Source organism: Mobula birostris, chromosome 6 (genome assembly GCF_030028105.1).
Source record: "Mobula birostris isolate sMobBir1 chromosome 6, sMobBir1.hap1, whole genome shotgun sequence".
NCBI lineage: Eukaryota > Metazoa > Chordata > Chondrichthyes > Myliobatiformes > Myliobatidae > Mobula > Mobula birostris.
In genome coordinates, this window is record NC_092375.1 from 50,772,640 (window position 1) to 50,793,328 (window position 20,689).

At 39.4% G+C, this 20,689-nt stretch overlaps 1 protein-coding gene across 1 annotated transcript in view; it reads right to left on the reverse strand.

The window, feature by feature from the left end:
* Window positions 1-314: 314 nt before the first annotated feature.
* The window catches only part of otc (ornithine transcarbamylase), a 52,964-nt gene continuing 32,589 nt past the window's right edge, over window positions 315-20,689 (reverse strand). Inside the window, exons 5-10 of the mRNA XM_072262272.1 lie at window positions 18,049-18,202; window positions 11,189-11,311; window positions 8,727-8,780; window positions 8,451-8,600; window positions 2,300-2,437; window positions 315-495 (exon numbers count right to left, since the gene is read on the reverse strand). Of these exons, the coding sequence (XP_072118373.1) occupies window positions 436-495; window positions 2,300-2,437; window positions 8,451-8,600; window positions 8,727-8,780; window positions 11,189-11,311; window positions 18,049-18,202 (679 nt within the window). The 3' untranslated portion in view covers window positions 315-435. The remainder of the gene's footprint in view (window positions 496-2,299; window positions 2,438-8,450; window positions 8,601-8,726; window positions 8,781-11,188; window positions 11,312-18,048; window positions 18,203-20,689) is intronic.

Sequence of the window (20,689 nt, forward strand, 5' to 3'; positions counted from 1 at the left end):
TCTTCTATCTCCAGGTACACTACCAGAGAGGAAATTCTACACAAAGTGCCTACTTCCAGTCAGCCTCTATCTAGCATCTCTCACGATTAAATCAGAACATTTGATTGAGAGATAATGTAGATTAATATCTCAAATCAATAATACAGCTTAATCAACAAACACTCATCGTCTCTAAAATATCACTAAGCTGATGTATTTGTTTTAATAACTGGACATGATGCTTACACATCATCTTTTCTTTTTTAATTGAAATGAGTTTATGAACCAACAGCTGTGTTTCAATTACCACTAATAAATTTATGTCAACAAAATAATTCTGTTAAATAGTGTAATTTATTATCAAAGAATTGCAGAGTTACACCAGTATTTGAAGCATTTCATATAATGCTTCTATGAGCATTCTTGCATAATGGATACTAAACTGTAGGGCAGGATTCAGAACTCTGGTTTGTTGCTCAATGGAGAATAATCTGTCAGTATGTTCACCATTGCACCCTGTAAAAAAAACACAAACAAATGCTACACAAAGTTGAGGTTTAAATAATGATAATTATCTAGGACTGCTGCTCAAAAGTTTCTATTTGTTACCATCCTTCAAAGTGAAGAATTTACTAGAGATAGGAAACAAAATTCCTCCTTGCAACTGAATTGAGTAAAACGTCGGAAGATCTACTTCAAAATAAAAGGTATCCTTGGTAAAGACTGGATGATGATGGGGATTGTTGTGAAGGGACATAATTCAAACACTTTAAACAGGTTCAATAATGACTTACAGTTTAGCTCATTATTATAAATAAAATATTTAACCCAGAAATTCTTCATTATGGACAATTCTAACTCTCCATCCTCATCCAATGGAAAAATTACTGAAATGAGCAATGTATTTAGTGGACGTTGGAAATGAGAGTTATCAGTTCTCATTTAGTGTCAGTTAGCATTCAATCTTTTTTAACCAGGACAACAGTAACCTGAATTTATAGGACAGCATGATGACAAAGCATTATCAGTACGACACAGACCCACATAAGGGGTAACTGAGCCACTTGCTCCTAGACAGAGGTTTTAAATAGAGGCATTGAGGAAAATAAACTGTTTTAGTGGGCTGCAGGAAAAAGGCAAAGAGATTCTACAGTCTGAAACCTCTTAGATATTTATGCGCATAATTGAAAACAACTGAGTAAAATGCAACTATTTTTTTCACAATGTCATTATTGTATCAATTTAATACTAATAAGTCTGCTTGTGACCACAACTTCAACAACTGCAAGTAACTGTGAACATATACTGTAAGTATCTCTTCTGAGTGAAATTACAGTCCTAACTCAATCTAGAAAAAAAAATGTAATATTAACCACAAATGCCAGCAGAATGAACTTAGAAGGGAAGACATTTGAAACAAATCATGACGAATCATTTAACAATTAACCTCAACTCCCATGAAACTTGCTGAACTGATGTATGTGACACAGATAATCGAAGGTGCTTCTCAGCTGGTGGAGTTAGAGTAGACAATAGTCTCCCTGAACTAATGCATAGGTAGGCACTACTGAAAAAACTTCAAACGTTTCAATCAATTGTAGTTTTAAGCAATGTATGTTGACCTATACCTGTGACCTTACTGCATGTGTACTTTACGTGTCCCACAGTCTGCTCAATAGTGCTGGAAGTTATTGAAGAGTTAACCATTACTGAAGAGTCAACTGTTCTATCGTGTCATTTCCTAACATTTAAATTATAATGGAGATCCAATAAATAACCAGGATAGTAAAAACTTTAAAAACTTTTATAAAGATAGTATTCTAGACTTACAGATCCATGTCATGGCTATGAAGCCTGTTAAGTCTGAGAGTAATTTATAAAGTTGGTTTTGCATTACTTGACAGATTTCCAATCACCCTTCAGTTTAAAGCAACCAAATTATTCCTTATGAAAACCATACTGAGTAACTTAGAAATGCATGTCTATTAAAGGAAATTTTGATTCATTTTACAACAAGTATTTTCTAAAAGTACTGTGATTAGTGTCCATTATTATGTGACATTAATATAGCCTGATAGGTAAGTATACTGTTCTTAAAGACATCGAAGATATAATAAATGATAGTGTTTTATCTAATTCTCTGAGACTCTGGATTTGATGTGCAATGCATCCAGAGTCATGAAATGAAGAATTAACTTTAGGATATGTTTTTGTGTGGACTATAAATGTTTTAAGGAGATTCTGGTTCCTTTTGTTGTAACACAATTAGAACTTTTAAAAATTAAGCTGATGTGATTTCTAATATTCTTAATTTTCTTACCATGATTGTCCATTTCCTATTTTCAGCTTCTTGGAAGACCAGTGATCGTGGAGAGTAAAATACCTCATCATCAACTTCTTCAGGTTTTCGTGGCAAACAATGCAAGAATGTCCAGTTTGGAGCAGCGGACTTCCCAGTCTATGAAGCAGAAAAAAACCCAGAAGTTATTGATCATATGCAATCTCTTAAATTATCACTACTTACCTAACCAGTACAAGGCAAATGTGTACTCCACATACAATAAAGATGAGCTCTTGCTCTCTTAATCTACCTCATCATGGCCTTGTACCTTAATTGTGTACCTGCACATTGCAGGTAGATACTACTCACAATGTTCTTATCATCAAGCACTTAAAAAAAAATCAATAAAAATATGTACAAAATACTTTCTATCTCCTATTTCTTGCCCCATCTAGAGTTAGTGATTCAAAGTGGAGTATGGTTTCAGTCGCCACTCACCTTATGTTAATAAATTGCCATTTTATTTGTGTGGATCTAACTAACTTGGTTATGGGTAACTCAGGAATCTTATTAACTTTTGCATTTGACTTGGAAGCTCTGAGCTACATTCAAGCTGTTTGTGTAGCCAGGTGAAAGGCCATCAATGTGCGAGAGTAATGATAAAATCAACCAATGCAAAATAAAATGTGTGAGTGAATAGTAACATAACCAAATTCACTCCTTCCTTTAGGAGACTTGGTTCAATAGGCACATTCTCAAACACAGTAGTGAACCCTGTGTTTAATTGATCAGGCTTTAGCTCTGCTTGGATCCTTGCGCAATTTATGAGGTTTGGCATTAACATACTCTTATTGATAATTTAAATACAGTGGATTCCAGTTAATAAGGCCATTGGTTAATCAGGGCACTTGCTTATTTGGGACAACTCTTAAAGAACAAAAGCTAGTTTAAAAACTAACCAGGATTCCCTTCATTTATTTGGGACATTATGCTGCTTAATTGGGGCAGGAGACTGTCGCCAAAGTCTCTCACCAATGTCAGTCACGTGCACTTGTGTGGCCGCTAAACATTTACTTATTGAAATACAGTGTGGAACAGGCCCTTCCAGCCACACCACCCAGCAATCCACCGATTTAATCATAGGTTCAGACAACACCTACAGTGGCTTGCAAAACTTCGGGCAACACTGGTCAAAATCTCTGTTACTGTGAATAGCTAAGCAGGTAAAAGATGAACTGATTTCCAAAAGGCATAAAGTTAAAGATGACACATTTCTATAATATTTTAAGCAAGAAAACCTTTCTATTTCCATCTTTTACAGTTTCAAAATAACAAAAAAGGAAAAGGGCCCGAAGCAAAAGTTTGGGCACCCTGCATGGCAATACTTAGTAACACCCCCTTTGGCAAGTATCACAACTTGTAAATGCTTTTTGTAGCCAGCTAAGAGTCTTCCAATTCTTGTTTGGGGAATTTTCGCGCATTCTTCCTTGCAAAAGACTTCTAGTTCTGTGAGATTCTTGGGCTGCCTTGCATGCACTGCTCTTTTGAGGTCTATCCACAGATTCTCGATGATGTTTAGGTCGGGGGACTGTGAAGGTCACGGCAAAACCTTCAGCTTACGTCTCTTGAGGTCATCCATTATGGATTGTGAGGTGTGTTTAGGATCATTATCCTGTTGTAGAAGCCATCCTCTTTTCACCGTCAGCTTTTTTACAGACGGTGTGATGTTTGTTTCCAGAATTTGTTGGTATTTAATTGAATTCATTCTTCCCTCTACCAGTAAATGTTCCCTGTTCCACTGGCTGCAACACAAGCCCAAAGCATGATTGATCTACCCCCGTGCCAAAAAGTTCTATTCAAAAGGTTCAAAGGAACATCTAAACAAGCCTGATGCATTTTGGAAACAAGTCCTGTGGACTGATGAAGTTAAAACAGAACTTTTTGGCTGCAACGAGCAAAGGTATGCTTGGAGAATAAAGGGTGCAGAATTTCATGAAAAGAACATCTCTCCAACTGTTAAGCACGAGGGTGGATTGATCATGCTTTGGGCTTGTGTTGCAGCCAGTGGCACGGGGAACATTTACTGGTCGAGGGAAGAATGAATTCAGTTAAATACCAACAAATTCTGGAAGCAAACATCAGACCCTCTGTTAAAAGGCCAAAGATGAAAAGAGGATGGCTTCTACAACAGGATAATGAACCTAAACACACCTCACAATCCATAATGGATGACCTCAAGAGGCACAAGCTGTAGGTTTTGCCATGGCCCTCACCGTCCCCTGACCTAAACATCATCGAAAATCTGTGGATAGACCTCAAAAGAGCAGTGCATGCAAGACAGCCCAAGAATCTCACAGAACTAGAAGCCTTTTGCAAGGAAGAATGGGTGAAAATTCCCCAAACAAGAATTGAAAGACTCTTAGCTGGCTAGAAAAAGCTGTGATACTTGCCAAAGGGGGTGTTACTAAGTACTGCCATGCAGAGTGCCCAAATTTTTGCTTTGGGCCCTTTTCCTTTTTTGTTATTTTGAAACTGTAAAAGATGGAAATAAAAAAGAATTCTTGCTTAAAATATTAAAGAAATGTGTCATCATTAACTTTATGCCTTTTGGAAATCAGTTCATCTTTTACCCGCTTAGCTATTCACAGTAACAGAAATTTTGACCGGGGTGCCCAAACTTCTGCATGCCACTGTGTGGTTTCCATGGACCATCCATTTCTCACTTAACTAATTAAATTCTAAGTTTATCAGTATATGTTTATAAGGCAAGGACTCCCTGTAAAATGTTTATAGTATATGATGGTAAGCCTTCCTGTGATAAACAACTTATCAGCTGAAAAACAAAAATGTAATGATGATTTAAAGTAAATTTGATGTAGGTGTTGTATTTTCCATGAAAGTAACTTAGAAATAAAAAAATACATTTTATCTCTCAAGTTGGTATTGCAAATAATTTATATTGAAATCATACTATTTTTGTAGTGAGATGCGTGCTGGTTGATGCTTGCTGCTATCTAGTGGTACAAAGGTTTAACACGGTATTCTCACTCATAACTTTACTCTTAAGAGTAAACATAATAACTTTATATTACTCTTAAGAGTAAATGTAATAGATTATGTCTCTGAAGGTGTATCTTTGCCAAGGGATGAAAAGAATTCAGAAATTATTTAATTTTTCAACCTTATCCACCCTTAATAAAAATTATATAAATAAATAGAGCAAAAAGAAATTTACATAAAGCAGCATAGAGATTCATTACTAAGAATAATAGACAGATGTTTCAATGTTCCTTCTTAGTCATAGTCATATCCCGGGGGAAATTTGTTTTTGTTACAGTTGCACCATAAATTAATAGTAAAATGTAAATTATGCCAGGAAATAAGTCCAGGACCAGCCTATTGGCTCAGGGTGTCTGACCCTCCAAGGGAGGAGTTGTAAAGTTTGATGGCCACAGGCAGGAATGACTTTCTACGACGCTTTGTGCTGCATCTCGGTGGAATGAGTCTCTGGCTGAATGTAATCCTGTGCCCAACCAGTACATTATGTAGTGGATGGGAGACATTGTCCAAGATGGCATGCAACTTGGACAGCATCCTCTTTTCAGACACCACCATCAGAGTCCAGTTCTATCCCCACATCACTGGCCTTACGAATGAGTTTGTTGATTGTGTTGGTGTCTGCTACCCTCAGCCTGCTGCCCAGCACACAACAGCAAACATGATCGCACTGGCCACCACAGACTCATAGAACTTCAGGATACATGTGTCACTGACAAGGCCCGTTTTATCAACCATCCCCATATGTCCTTGCAAAGATGGGAGCTTGCAGCATTCTTGAACTATTTCAGTCTGTTTTATAAAGATAGTCCCACAGATCTGTTAGGCAAGGAGTTCAAGAGCTTTGTGCTGTAGTATCTCTCATTCAGAATAGTGCCTTATTTTCAAGTGTCTGTTGCCTTTGTTCTTTCTGGGCTTGTGAGATACTGTTAAAAATTCCTGAGCAAATTCCTTCTAAAGCATTTGAAGATGCTACGTAGTACAGTCAGGGAGCAATGGTGGTGGAGGAAATAAATGTTTCGATGGTAACTGGGATTCCAAGCAAGTAAGCTACTTTGTAGTGGATGGTATCACGCTTTTTAGGTGAACACATCCACAGAGTGTGAAGTATTCCACCACATTCTTAAACTAGCTCCTGTTCGGCTGAATAAAAGCATTGTGAGCATTGTACTCCAAGATCCTACGAAGCAGAGTAAAAACTGTCAAGAGGATCACCGGGTTCTCCCTCCCCCCCATTTGTGACATTTACCGGAAGCGTTACATAGTAAGGGCGTGAAGCATTGTTGTGAAGATCCCTACCATCCATCCCACAATCTCCTTGACCCACTACTGTACAGGAGCATCAGGACTAGAACTGCCGGACTGTGAGACTGTCGAGTACCCTGCCACCACTGAAATCTCGTCACTAGGTCAGTGGGCTGCTCACTGTACTCTTTATGGTTTACTGTTTACCTGTGCTGTGCGTTACATGCATTTTGAATTATATTTTATTAACTTATTTGTGATTATATTTTGTTTTATGTTTTATGTGCCATAGGTGATTGATGTTTTGTGGGTGCACCGTTGTCCACAGTCCAAAGGAATGTTGTTTCATTTGGTTGTATGTATGTGTGTGGCTGAAATATACTATTTATGTATTGTCCAGTTATGTTTATGATAAATGATGAACATTCCTACTCCCAGATTTTGATTATGGGGGGAGAATAATTTAAACAGAAGGTACACATGACATTGTACTTGAGGTATAATTTATGCTTGCTATTTTTTTCAGGCCACATCTGTCCAAACCTTACCGCTTTTGGCACGATTGCTTCATAGTGTGAAGAGTTGCAAATGGAACTCAGTTCTAAGCAATCATCAGCAAACATAAACTGAAAGCCATTGATGATGCAGCTGAAAATGGTTGAACTGGGATACTTTTCTAGAGAACCCCTGATGTAAGATGTTATGGGACTTATTGGCTATTACTGCTTCCTTGCAAGTTTGTGATAATGAAACAACACAGAAACAGTTTTAAATCAGCCATTAACACCCTTGCCATTGGCATAAAACCTGAAAAGGATCCTTAAAAGTGTCATCAGGACAAAGATCTCCTGGCATGATTGCTATTCCTATATTATGAACATATTGACCCCAGCTGCTCAATAGATCACAGATAACAAAATGTATACGCTCAGCCTGCAAAATGATTTTAATTTCAACTTTTGTAAGCAGACAATCATATAACTTGTCCATGCATTACTATAACCAAAGCCTCCTTATCACAAACTGAGATGAAAAAAAAGTGCTGTAACTGACAAATCCATATAAAAATCTCTGAAAGCTCTGCCTTTGGTAGCACTGGTGAAATACCAAATTTGAATAACGTATCTTCAACCTTAGCAAAACTACTAGAATTCTAATTTCAACTCCAGTTATCATGGAGGCAAAGGGCTGGGATGTATGCACTGAGGTAAAGTATTAAAAGATTTTGTGTGGCACAAAATGGTTAGAATAATGCTTTACAGTGCAGGCAGCCTGGGCTCCATTCTCACCGCTGCCTGTAAGGAGTTTATACCACATGGGTTTCTTCCGGGTGCTCCGGTGTCCTCCCACTGTCTAAAGATGTACCAGTTCTCATCGTAAATTGTCCCGTGATTAGGCCACGATTAAATCAGGGGATTGCTGGGCAGCACGGCTCAAAGGGCTGGGAGGACTTATTCCACGCTACATATGAATAAAAAATATTAAAAACGTAGTTATAAACTGAGGCAAAAATGCAGCATTGAGGAAATAATTACTATTATTGAACCTGATGAAGAGAAACTGGATGACAGACTTCTAGAACGTTTGAGGATAAAGAGGAAGCCTTTTAGGACCGAGATGAGGAAAAACTTCTTCATATAGAGAGCGGTGAATCTGTGGAATTCTCTGCCACAGGAAACAGTTGAGGCCAGTTCATTAGCTATATTTAAGAGGGAGTTAAATTTGGCCCTTGTGGCTAAAGGGATCAGGGGGTATGGAGGGAAGGCTGGTACAGGGTTCTGAGTTGGATGATCAGCCATGATCGTACTGAATGGCGGTGCAGGCTCGAAGGGCCGAATGGCCTACTCCTGCACCTATTTTCTATGTTTCTACAGTTCTCATGCCCTACCTTCATTGTGATTTGATAACCATGGAATGCCTTCAGTCGCTCCGCTTTCTCCTCTTCCTGTCCCATGCTGATCCACGTGTCTGTTACCAGAACATTGGCTCCATTTGCTGCTTCCAGAGGATCACTCGTGAACAACAACTTGGTTCCACACTAGTATCAATAATAAATGTAAAACAAAAAAAAAACCTCTTTAGAAACATGCAATTTCATCCCCAAAATGGAAGGATTATCAACACCCAAAATCCTCACAATATATATTGAAAGGGAACAAATTACCTCTTCAGCCAATGATTCAGCAACCTTGGTGACATTGGTATCAGGTCCAAAGCCCTAGAAAGAGAAAATACTTCTATGAATCTTTCTCCTTTAGTGATGCTACAAGTTTTCACAAAGAAGTCTATTAGTCATAACCCAAAAGGCAGGAATGTTGATAACAGACAATAATTAATAAGGTTTAAGATAATTTTGAGTTCGAACTATGCAATCCTAATCAGATGACTGAGAAGTTGTCTCATACGTATTTATCTCTGAACATCGTCCATTCCTGTTGTAAGGCTTCAACAGAACCCTAACATGTCAACACTAAAATAATTTGTGGGTAGCCAGTGTTAATGATGCTAATGAAGTAAAACTGATTAACCTCTGACTTTGTAGTATTGTTGCAGTGACATCCACGAAGTCAAGAAAACAAGTTACTTCAGACACATAATGATGATAGTGATATGAACAGAACTGATACATACTACGATACAATAAACAAAACAGAACAGGGTTTGGAATTAACATTCAGAACATCCTAAACGCTAGTTTTACTCAAGGGTAGGAATAATTTTATACAAAAGTCCAGGCATTTGCTGTTTGTCTTTCTTACCTTGTTTAAAGCTGACCCTTGCTGTGAAGCAATATATTCTAGCTGGAATACTATGTCAGCTGGGTCATGCATGGGCACCAGATTTATGTCCAAACACCTGCTGCACTTAAGTTAAGGTGGTCAGACATTCCATATATTGCAGACCTGCCATCTGGACTACCAGCAGTCCTGTTCCAAGCACCAGTTGAAGGAAACTGAGGCCAAATTATTTTCAATCTCACAATTCATCGTAGATTGATTGCCAGTAAACAAACCCTCGCCCAGTAAGCAAAATTCCCCCATATAGAACTGTAATAAGTGAATAAAACTGTATTTTAACTGTACATAATTTAGGTTATTACAAATGCTTCATTTGTAATCTTAGTTTCTTATCAAAAATAAATGTGCAGTCTTATGTGTGAAATTAGAAAATGGCAATTCTAGGTCCAATCCATCTTAAACAAGAAAATCTGCAGATGCTGGAAATCCAAGCAACACATTCAAAATGCTACAGGAACTTAACAGGTCAGGCATACACAGAAAAGAGTATAGTCAACTTTTCAGACTCTGATGAAGGGCCTCAGCCTGAAACATCGACTGTACTCTTTTCCATAGATGCTGCCTGGGCTGCTGAGTTCCTCCAGCATTTTGCGCATGTTGCTTCTATCTAACTTAAAAGCTTTGCTGTAGTCAGTTCTACAGCTACATTGAGAATGTGAAGCAACAAGAAAAAATACCTGAGGCAAGGTCACAAATGACAAAGCGCATTATTTTTGTCACGCTATAATGTTAGGTTGAGAAAACACTAAATGGGAAGGTTTATTTTAATGGTCTCATGAAGCTTGTGTTTTAAAAGCACATGTTGTCATCCTTTAATTAGCATGGCAAAATGTGAATGTTTTGGGTGCAATTAGTGACCAGTTAGCAAACTGTAAAATCTGCAAGTACCTTATTTGTATCTGTCCCTGTACTTATTGAGCTGACTACAATTCTGGTGAAATTTGCAGTGATGTTTGAGTGAGTCAACTTCTGCTTCCCTGTAGCAGTCATAACTCTATTAAGAAGATACATATTTTCTTAATTCCATGCAGGAATTAATGCTGCTGCAGACACTTGCCTCTCACCTGCATGTATGCTCCAGCACACCCAGCCTTTTATTGCTGCACAGCTGGAATTGGACACAGCTAGAAAAAGTTTTAAGAATTGTTTAAGATTTTCTTTGCTGTACTGTATTTCATTATATCCTGCAATTAATAAAATCAAAAGTATGTGATTTTTCAATTTTCATTCTAAACATTCATACTATGCATATTACAAAAAACATTTAAAGTGCCATGCAGATTTCAGGCTTTAAAAGTTTCCTACTCCAAGCAATGGTTGGTCTGCACAGCTGTAAAATTAATTTAGAGGGAACGTTGGCTGCAGAATATGCAAACCATTACTGTGAAGATCACTTTGTATTTGTTAGAATGAATTAGTGTGGTCTGACCATCCTGGGCCTGACAAAACCTAGCCAGATGCCTTGAATTCAAGTTTGGATCAGGTGTAAATAGTGATATAACATTCAAGGCAGGAGCAGGGTCGGGAGGTGCCATGTCAGCCTGGTTAATATTTTACTCAGGTCAGTTTGATTTCCGAGTATTACTATGCATGTTCTTTTTCTAGATCAGTATTTGATGTTTCATCGTCAAACAGATTAATTGCCGGTTTAGGATTGCTGCATTAATGGTATTGGTTGGGCCAGTTATAGCAAAAATAAGTATAAGTTGTGCACATTTCCATACTGGCCACGGTTGAGCTTATGTCAAGTCGGATATTAACTCTGTAATGAATACCACAACATCCTTCTACTCCCCAGTGGAAGCACCTCTTGCACCAGAAAGCATACCTTAGGAGTAGCAATGCGTAGATGCATTCCAAGCTTAGGAGCGCTCATCATGAAAGAGTGTAACACATTGTTTCCATCTCCTATCCAAGACACAGTCAGATCCTTCAGTTTGCCAAAATGTTCCTAAAAAACATATTTACAGGATCAATGATAAGCTATGCAGAATAATCTGTATCTTCTGAAGATTGTTCTTCCTCCTAAATTTGAATCTTTTATCATAGAAATATGACTGGATTGTCCTCACTCCTGCAGTTTCCATAGGAAGTGCATCTGCACATTTACCTGCCAGAGTGAATCCGTTCTAACTCTGCCAATCTTCCACAACTACATGATATCTTATTTGATGCCCTCCATCAGGGCTGGAGAGAGTAGAGCCAAACTGTTGTTGCCAGACTCTCAGATGGTGATGAGGAGGTGAGATAGATCAGCTGGTTGAGTGGTATCGCAACAACAAGCTTGTGCTCAAAGTCAGTAAGACCAAGGAATTGATTGTGGACTTCAGGAAGGGGAAATAGGGAGAACACACACTAGTCCTCATTGAGGGAGCCAGCAGCTTCTGGGTGTCAAACCCTCAGAAGATCTATCCTGGGCCCAACATATTCATGAAGAAGGCACACCAACAGCTCTACTTCATTAGGAGTTTGAGGAGATTTGTTAAGTCGCCAAAGACTCCAGCCAATTTCTACAGATGTAGTGGAGAGCATTCTAACTGGTTGCATCACTGTCTGGTGTGGAGTGGCAACTGCACAGGATCAGAAAAAAGCTGCAGAGGGTTGTACATTCACCCAGCTCCATCATGGACACTATCTTCCCCATTGTCATCTTCAAGAGGCAGTGCCTCAAGAAGGTAGCATTCAACATTGAGTATCCTCACTCACCAGGACATGCCCTCCCCTCACTACCAACATCAGGGGGGAGGTACAGTATAGGAACCTGAGGACACATACTCAATGTTTAAAGACCAGCTTCTTCTCCTCCACTGTCAGATTTCTGAATGGTCCATGAACCACAGACACTACCTCACTATTTGCTCTTTCTGCAGTATTTATTTATTTTTTAGACATTTCTTATTGTAACATAGTAATACTTTATGTCTGCACTGTACTGCTGCCACAAAACAAATTTCATGACACTTCTAGATGATAATAAACCTGATTCTGACTGGGACTGGGGGATGAAGTTAATCTCTTGCTGCTGCCACAGCTTTTGAGTGATTGCAGTGGCTGAAAGGGGACAGAACAGCAACTGGGAATAAAAACAGATAATGCTGAAAGCACTCAGCAGGTAAAGTGGATCTGTGGAGGAAAAAAAACCTGGAGTGAGTACTTCAGACTGATAACCTTCCATCAGAGTTAGGAACCAAGATTAAACAAAGATAAAGGAAACATATCTGAAGGTGGAGCTTATCTGAAGCTACAGCGAAACAAGTTTGACACACATACATTTTCCTCACAACTATCTAAATAGTCCGCCCATCATTATGATTAGACAGCCAAGGACACTCACACTGATATGTACTAGTGTTCATTTACAGAGCTTCATAAAAGTTTTTCAGAGAATAATTTCAGACCATTTGCTCATCATTTCATCCTTTCAGGAAATCTCTGTGCCAATTGCTTCTGCCTGGTAATTAGGAACTCCTTCCACATCTGCACTTTTGAAGGAAGGAAGAAGATATAGAAGTCTGATGCATCTGCCCACTGTTATGTCCAGACTAGAATCTAAACAGAGCACACACTTTTACAGCCTTGTGTTGAATGTCTGATATTTCAGTGATGTTTAGAAATGTAATGTTCTTGACTGTGGATTATGGCAGAAGCCTGGCATAGCTAACACTTCACTGGCATGATGAGGTAGCGCTTAAACACAGGGGGTGTTGGTGCATTTGAAACAGTGAGACTTTGAAGTTTGTTGCAATGTAGGGTATACTAGAACCCATATGCAATAATTATGAAAACACCCAGAAATGTGAGACCTCACACTAGCACAAGCAAGATAAGCAAGATTCTTTGTGGATTACCACACACCAGCAGAGATCATTTAGCAAGATAAAGTATAAACATCTACCCAATACAGAGATGGTCTCTGCAGTCCCATTAACATAGTGCTTCATGTCCACACATTTGCCCACATCTATAATTCCTTCATCTTGTGGACACCTCACAAGCATCACTTGATCAAGAATGTCCACAATTCTCTGTGCACACTCCAATTACACTGACAGTAGATGCTGTGTAGCATCCCACAAATGATGAATGCACTCTTAACTTTAGCTGTGTGCTTTGGCTGGGCCCTGCAGGTGCACTGGATATGTGAACTGACTAGCAGCTTTGTGTCATTGAAAGCTCTCTGAGATTTAAAGCAGTTTCATTCCACCTTTTGTGACTGGAAGTGCAGGAATCTTTTCCTGCTTGGGCATGCTGGCCTTCCTTGCTTCCTGATTCTGTTCAATGATTTGGAGAGAAGGACAAACTACTTTTTCACCCTTTGGCTTGGGGAGACTGTAGAGGCAAGAAGAGTATTTCTCTGTGAATGAGTGTGGTATTAGCATCACTGCTCCAGAATAGGTAGCAGTGTTATGCACCAAGATATCTGCCTTCAGTAGGCTTTACTATCAAGCCACTTTCTGTAGACTTCTGCTAGCCATTAGCATCGATATTTGGAAATAGTAACTTTTAAGATTACAGTTACCGCAAAGGTTATATTCTCAGTTCCAGCAGTTGAAGTAGGAAGCATGTCATTCCTGCAGAATGCATGCTTTTCCACTACCGCTCTCCTGCATTCACGGGACGTTCCTCTTTCCACACAGTCTACATTAGGGCATTCTCTGGATCTACTGGCATGGATTTTCCTGAGAACGGAGTTTAGAAAGAGTAACGCTGAATAGTCTGAAACTCTGTAACAGTAGATTGCAATGATAACCAAGTGTGTCTTTCTGTGGCAACACGGCTGATGAGAACAGGAAGCACTGCCTCAGTTTCTCAAGAGCGCAGTGCGTCAGTCCTTAAGACAAGAGCAATTGGGACAGATTGCTGGTAACTTCCATTTCTCTGAGGAAGTAGGTGACCTCAAAAGGCTAAGTAAAAGCAGTGTGAAACAGACAGTAATTAAAGGAGAGATTCTGCCTGACCTGCCGAGATAACATCAACTTGTCATGGACCATATCGCTGTTGTTTAGCACAGCAGAAAAACAGGGCCTTTCATACCACCTCATCTGAGCTCACTGTGATGCCTTTCAATGCAAGCTGCATTAGCCCCAATTAGGACCAAACCCCTTTATACCGTTCCTATCTAAAGGCCTTTTAAATACCACAATTATACCTGCCTCCACTACCTCCTCTGGCGGCTCATTCCAAATTTTCATCACCCTCTCTGTGAAAAACAAAAAGTTACTCCGCAGTTCTTTACTTTTCTTCTTTCTCACCTTAAACCTGTGCCCTCTAGTTCTGGAACTAGTCCCTGGGAGGAATGAAAACTGACTATTTATTCCCCTCATACGTTTATAAACTCACTTTGGTGCTCCCGATGCAGCTTCTTCTACATTGGTGAGACTTGACATAGATTGGGGGACCACTTTGGCTCCAGCTGTACAAAGTGGAATTTCCCAGTGGCCAACCATATTAATTCCCATCCCCATTCCCATTCTGACATGTCAGTCTGAGGCCTCTTTTCGCTCCATGATGAGGCCACTCCCAGGTTGGAGGAGCAACACGTCATATTCCATCTAGGTAGCCTCCGACATGAACACTTACTTTTCCAACTTCCGGTAATTTTCTTCCCCTTTCCCCCTTCTTCAATTCCCCACTCTGACCCCTTATATCTTCTCCTCATCTGCGTATCATCACTGTTCCCTTCTAAGCTGCACAGTAACTGAAATGCTCTTGCACACAGGTGCTGCACAGCTGGAATTTTCTTTTCAATAATGTTAATATAATTTTGAAATTAAGCTAATATAATTGAGAAATATCCTATGATTATGTGTTAATGAATGTATTCCATAAATTTTCTAAATAATAGATGTTCCACAACCTTTACTTTGAAACATTTTAGAGCTTCAATGTATTTATATTGTTAGTGTTTCAAATTACAACACTGTTACAAATTGTAACAATAAACACAGATTAAAAGTTGGTAGCTCATTGTCAATAAGCCACCGGCTTGCTGAACGCCAATGCCATCTAGTCAAAACATTTTACTTTTGCCATTGTGCCTGTCAGTTGTTTTGACAGCCTGACATTGTTTATTTGTGCTGTGAGCTGTGGTTTGTGTTTGTTTTATGTGCATATTACAAAAAAATTAAAGTGTTGTGCAGTTTTCAGGCTGGTAAAAGTTTCCTGCTCAGAGCAATAGCTGGTCTGTTCAGCTGTAAAAAAAATTAAAGGGAACATCGCCTATTACCCATGGGGCCCCTCCTCCTTCCCAATCTCCATGGTCCACTCTCCTTTCCCAACAAATTCCTTCTTCCCCAGCCCTTTGCCTTTTCCACCTGTCACCTCCCAGCTTCTTACTTCATCCCCCCCTCCCCCACCCCCTGGCTTCACCTATCACCTTCTAGCTTGTCCCCCTTCCCCCCACCTTCTTATTCTGGCATCTTCTCCCTTCCTTTCCAGTCTTGGTGAAGGGTCTTGGCCCAAAACATCAACTATTTATTTGTTTCCATAGATCCTTCCTTGACCTGCTGAGTTCCTCCCGCAGTTTGTGTGTGCTACCCTCTCTATTGTTACCATATCCAAAGTTTTATTCAGCTGCAACGTCACTTCCTAACTCTTAAACTCAATGCTTGACCCATTATGGACTTCAGTAAGGCCTTTGACAAGGTCCCGCATGGGAGGTTAGTTAGGAAAATTCAGTTGCTGGGTATAAATGGAGAGGTGGTAAATTGGATTAGACATTGGCTCAGTGGAAGAAGCCAAAGAGTGGTGTAGAGAATTGCTTCTCCGAGTGGAGGTCTGTCACTAGTGGTGTGCCACAGGGATCAGTACTGGGTCCATTGTTATTTGTCATCTATATCAATGATCTGGATGATAATGTGGTAAATTGGATCAGCAAATTTGCTGATGATACAAAGATTGGAGGTGTAGTAGACAGTGAGGAAGGTTTTCAGAGCCTGCAGAGGGACTTGGACCAGCTGGAAAAATGGGCTGAAAAATGGCAGGTGGAGTTTAATACAGACAAGTGTGAGGTATTGCACGTTGGAAGGACAAACCAACGTAGAACATACAGGGTTAATGGTAAGGCACTGAGGAGTGCAGTGGAACAGAGGGATCTGGGAATACAGATACAAAATTCTCTAAAAGTGGCGTCACAGGTAGATAGGGTCGTAAAGAGAGCTTTTCGTACATTGGCCTTTATTAATCAAAGTATTGAGTATAAGAGCTGGAATGTTATGATGAGGTTGTATAAGGCATTGGTGAGGCCGAATCTGGAGTATTGTGTTCAGTTTTGGTCACCAAACTACAGGACGGATGTCACCAAACTACAGGAAGGATATAAATAAGGTTGAAAGAGTGCAGAGAAGGTTTACAAGGATGTTGCCGGGACTTGAGAAACTCAGTTACAGAGAAAGGTTGAATAGGTTAGGACTTTATTGCCTGGAGTGTAGAAGAATGAGGGGAGATTTGATAGTATATAAAATTATGATGGGTATAGATAGAGTGAATGCAAGCAGGCTTTTTCCACTGAGGCAAGGGGAGAAAAAAACCAGAGGACATGGGTTAAGGGTGAGGGGGGAAAAGTTTAAAGGGAACATTAGAGGGGGCTTCTTCACACAGAGAGTGGTGGGAGTATGGAATGAGCTGCCGGACGAGGTGGTAAATGCGGGTTCTTTTTTAACATTTAAGAATAAATTGGACAGATACATGGATGGGAGGTGTATGGAGGGATATGGTCCGTGTGCAGGTCAGTGGGACTAAGCAGAAAATGGTTCGGCACAGCCAAGAAGGGCCAAAAGGCCTGTTTCTGTGCGGTAGTTTCTATGGTTTTCTATGGTTAAGTGCCAAATAACCTTTTCTCTACCTTACCCACCCATGTTAGCACTTATAGAGAGCTATGGCCTTGTACCCAAAGTTCTTTCTGTAGGTCAATAATCACAAGGGCCCTGCAATTTGCTCTATAAATCCTGTAAGAATTTGACCTCCCAAAGTGCATTACTTCATATTTGCCTGAATTAAATTCCTTTCTGCTGCTGCTCTACCCAACTTTCTATCTGATGTACTTCCTGCTGTATCCTTGGACAATAATGCATCAACTGACAAGTTAAATTTAAATTAGGGCTTGAATTTTTAAAAATCAAAATCAGTAACAATTATTAGCCAGCTGGTTGTGCAGTGGCATCAGCACCGGTCTTCAATCCAAATGGTCCCTAGTTCGAGTCCGGTCACTTTCCATCCATGTTGGGTTGAGTGTCGAGCTAGCAACTCGACGAAGTTGAGTTACGGAAAAGGCAAAAATGCTGCCTGATGCAACACAAGGAGTGAAAAGGAACAACAACAGTAACAATAAAAATATAGACCTAAGTATTTGGTTTTAGCTTATTTTTCCCTTCAATAAAATCTTCATTTTGTTTCCTTTTATATTCTCGCTTTTTTAAAAAAAAACACTGACCATCTAATCCCACAAACATATAGCATTGGTCAGTAGTCAAATTGTAAATGTAATATTTCTAATGCAAGATGAAGGAAAATATAAAGACCAATGTTTATCGTTGGCACAGAGTTTTATCAATGAAAATAACGATCAATTTCTCAGTTAGGCATAAGAGAGCATTTGCTCAATTCTTTAACTAGTGAAAAATTCCGCAGGAATTTTTTTCTCTCCCAAAAAAATGTTATATTCAAACATGAGAATTTCCCTGGGGATACCTGAAGGGTAAGGTAATCAGCCAGGATTTGGATAGGATGGTACAGCTCTGACAGCCCATTGATCACTGGGATTGAACCATCTTCTGCGAGTTGCACGAGATCAGAGTGTTTGTACACCCTGGCCAGGATCAGGTCAGTCATCCCAGACAACACCCTGGAATATAAAATAGGCAGACTCAAAATATTACCGAACAATACAAGATGCAGAAACCAACATTTAAAAGCATCAAAATGTAAAGATAATAATTCTGCATCTAGTTTGCTATTTGTTTTTTAAAAAGATTTGCTTTGTGTGCTTCAGTCACAATCATATTTGATTACATCTGAACTCACATTCATAACCAACAATTTATAACACCCAGTTAACCTCATTTCACTTGGGACCCCTTACACAGGTCAAATGAGAGCAACTTGGCCCAGCTGCTTGGCTTAATTTGAATCTAGAGCACAGATGGAAAAAGATATTTGAATTTCATATTAAAAAGCAGCTTCTCTGGCAAGATGGTATAGCCTGAAATATGTTCTATTGACACTGGTGACCTTGGCAGGCAGTGATTTACAAAGGAAAAGCAGAATGTTCTGCTGTTTCTTGACCAATCTGCTAGTATAGAATCAATTGTACAAACAAAGTGAACCAAGTTGCAAGTATATTTTTCTTAGGTCAAAGTAACCAATTATGTGATGATTGTAATTAATGGAAAACCCTGTAAATGAAACAAATAGATTCAAATTATTACAGGATACTGAAGCATTCTTACCTTCAAAACTCTTCTTCCTATCCTCTTCATGTAAATATAGTGCTTTGTTGACATATGTTTCCCTGGGTACTGTGATCGTTAGTACATGTGAAATTTGGCCTGAATTAAATTCCATCTGCTGCTATTTGCGGAATACTGTACTTAACCACAGTGAGTGTTGCAGCGCAGCCAGCTGCGAACTTATCTAGCAACTACACATATGTTTCTCAGTGGGGTTTACCAGTCAGTGATCAGGAAACTGGGCTGATCGCTTTCTCTAGTTGCGAGCAACAATTTGGTGCTGATCCATCTCAATGGCTGGTTAACTCAGACACCAAAGTTTAAAGGGAGCGTGTCATTACCTGAAATGCCAAGGATCACACAAATCACGCCAAAGGAATAAAAAGAATCGAAAAAACAAGTCTGACAGGAAAAAAAAGACCACTTAATAAGTAACATGACTAAGAAATAAAGCAATGGTGACATTTTCTATCTTACAGAAGATCAATGTAACATGTCACAGGCATAAGGAGTACTTAGGACATCCTGAAACGATATGAAAGGTGCAACCTCTTGGTACATTTGCCTAAAGTAACAGATCCAGGAGTTGTAAAATCAGGCGTTTCTTGGAGCAGTCTGGCTATGATCTATACCCAGCCTGATCACAAAAAAATCTGTATGCAGACGTAGTTACCTGTCCTATATTTATCTTGCTGCAGTCCCTACAGGTGCAGTCAGCTGAAACAGGAAATCTGGGTGTTTGCTATTTCTATTTTTGTCAAACTTGCCTCTGTGTAATGTCAGTTTTAAGTGAACAACAGGCACTAAATATGTTCAAATATTGACCTGTTCAGCTTTTCATTTTTCCTATGAAATGCTGTAGCAACGTTTTACAAGTAGTAAAATGTCCACATTGTTTAATCACCAGGGAACTCCTGGGCTTTTGCCTATATTCCAGGTACTGAACCAGGAACACTTTCTCTGGTGACAACACCTTTAAATCAAAGTGAGGACCACAATCATGCAAACCAAGGCTTCTGTCAAACATGAAAGAATTCTCCACTTTTATTGCAAGCTCTCCTCATAAAAATTCTTCACCTTGTGTTTCAGGTTCACCAATGGGCTTGATTTAATATGCCCCTTTAAGGTTCTACCTTTAAGGTTCAGGCAGTGCTTAGAATTGCATTCCTAAAATGGCAGCAAAGCAATAATCAGGCTTTGATTGCTCTTAATGTCTGCCCTTGCCATGGTAACGATGGTCAAAGGCAAAATTGTGCACTGTGTCAGGCTCACAGCACAACATACTTTCAGAATGCTGTGCCCCAGGACAATGCTTCTTTGGGTAAATTGGCCCATTTACATTTACTACCACAAGAGCCTGAAACAAAAACTGTGAAAGCTGCACTTGACATTCTCTTTCATTTCATGGATTATCATTGCATATACAAGAAAGATAACCAGTGCTCTTTGCAGCAACAACAGTGTTCCGATGATTAAAATGCTCCGTCCCTTCTATTGAGGTCATTGTTGATCACTGCCCACAACATATTCTGATGATGATTTGGTAGGGCAAGTAGAAAGCAATCTAAGGTGGCTCTCTCAGAGCTGTTCCCTGAAGAAAACCTTATTAGATTTAGTAGACTGCACAACCTTGTAATGGAGGTTGCTGAGCAACAGAATACCATCACCTTGCACTCAGTACATTTATACTCTGGCTTTGGCACTGGAATATGGAACTCTGGGATACGTTAGAGTATCTGCAACAATTCAAAGCCGTTACTCCGGCAAGTATGTTCAATAGCACAGACAAGTAAGCAACAAATATTTAACAGGTGATGGTATTCTTCTGACTTTTTATACTGTGATCTTAATTGCTGGAAATGCTTGGTTGAGAACACAGATCA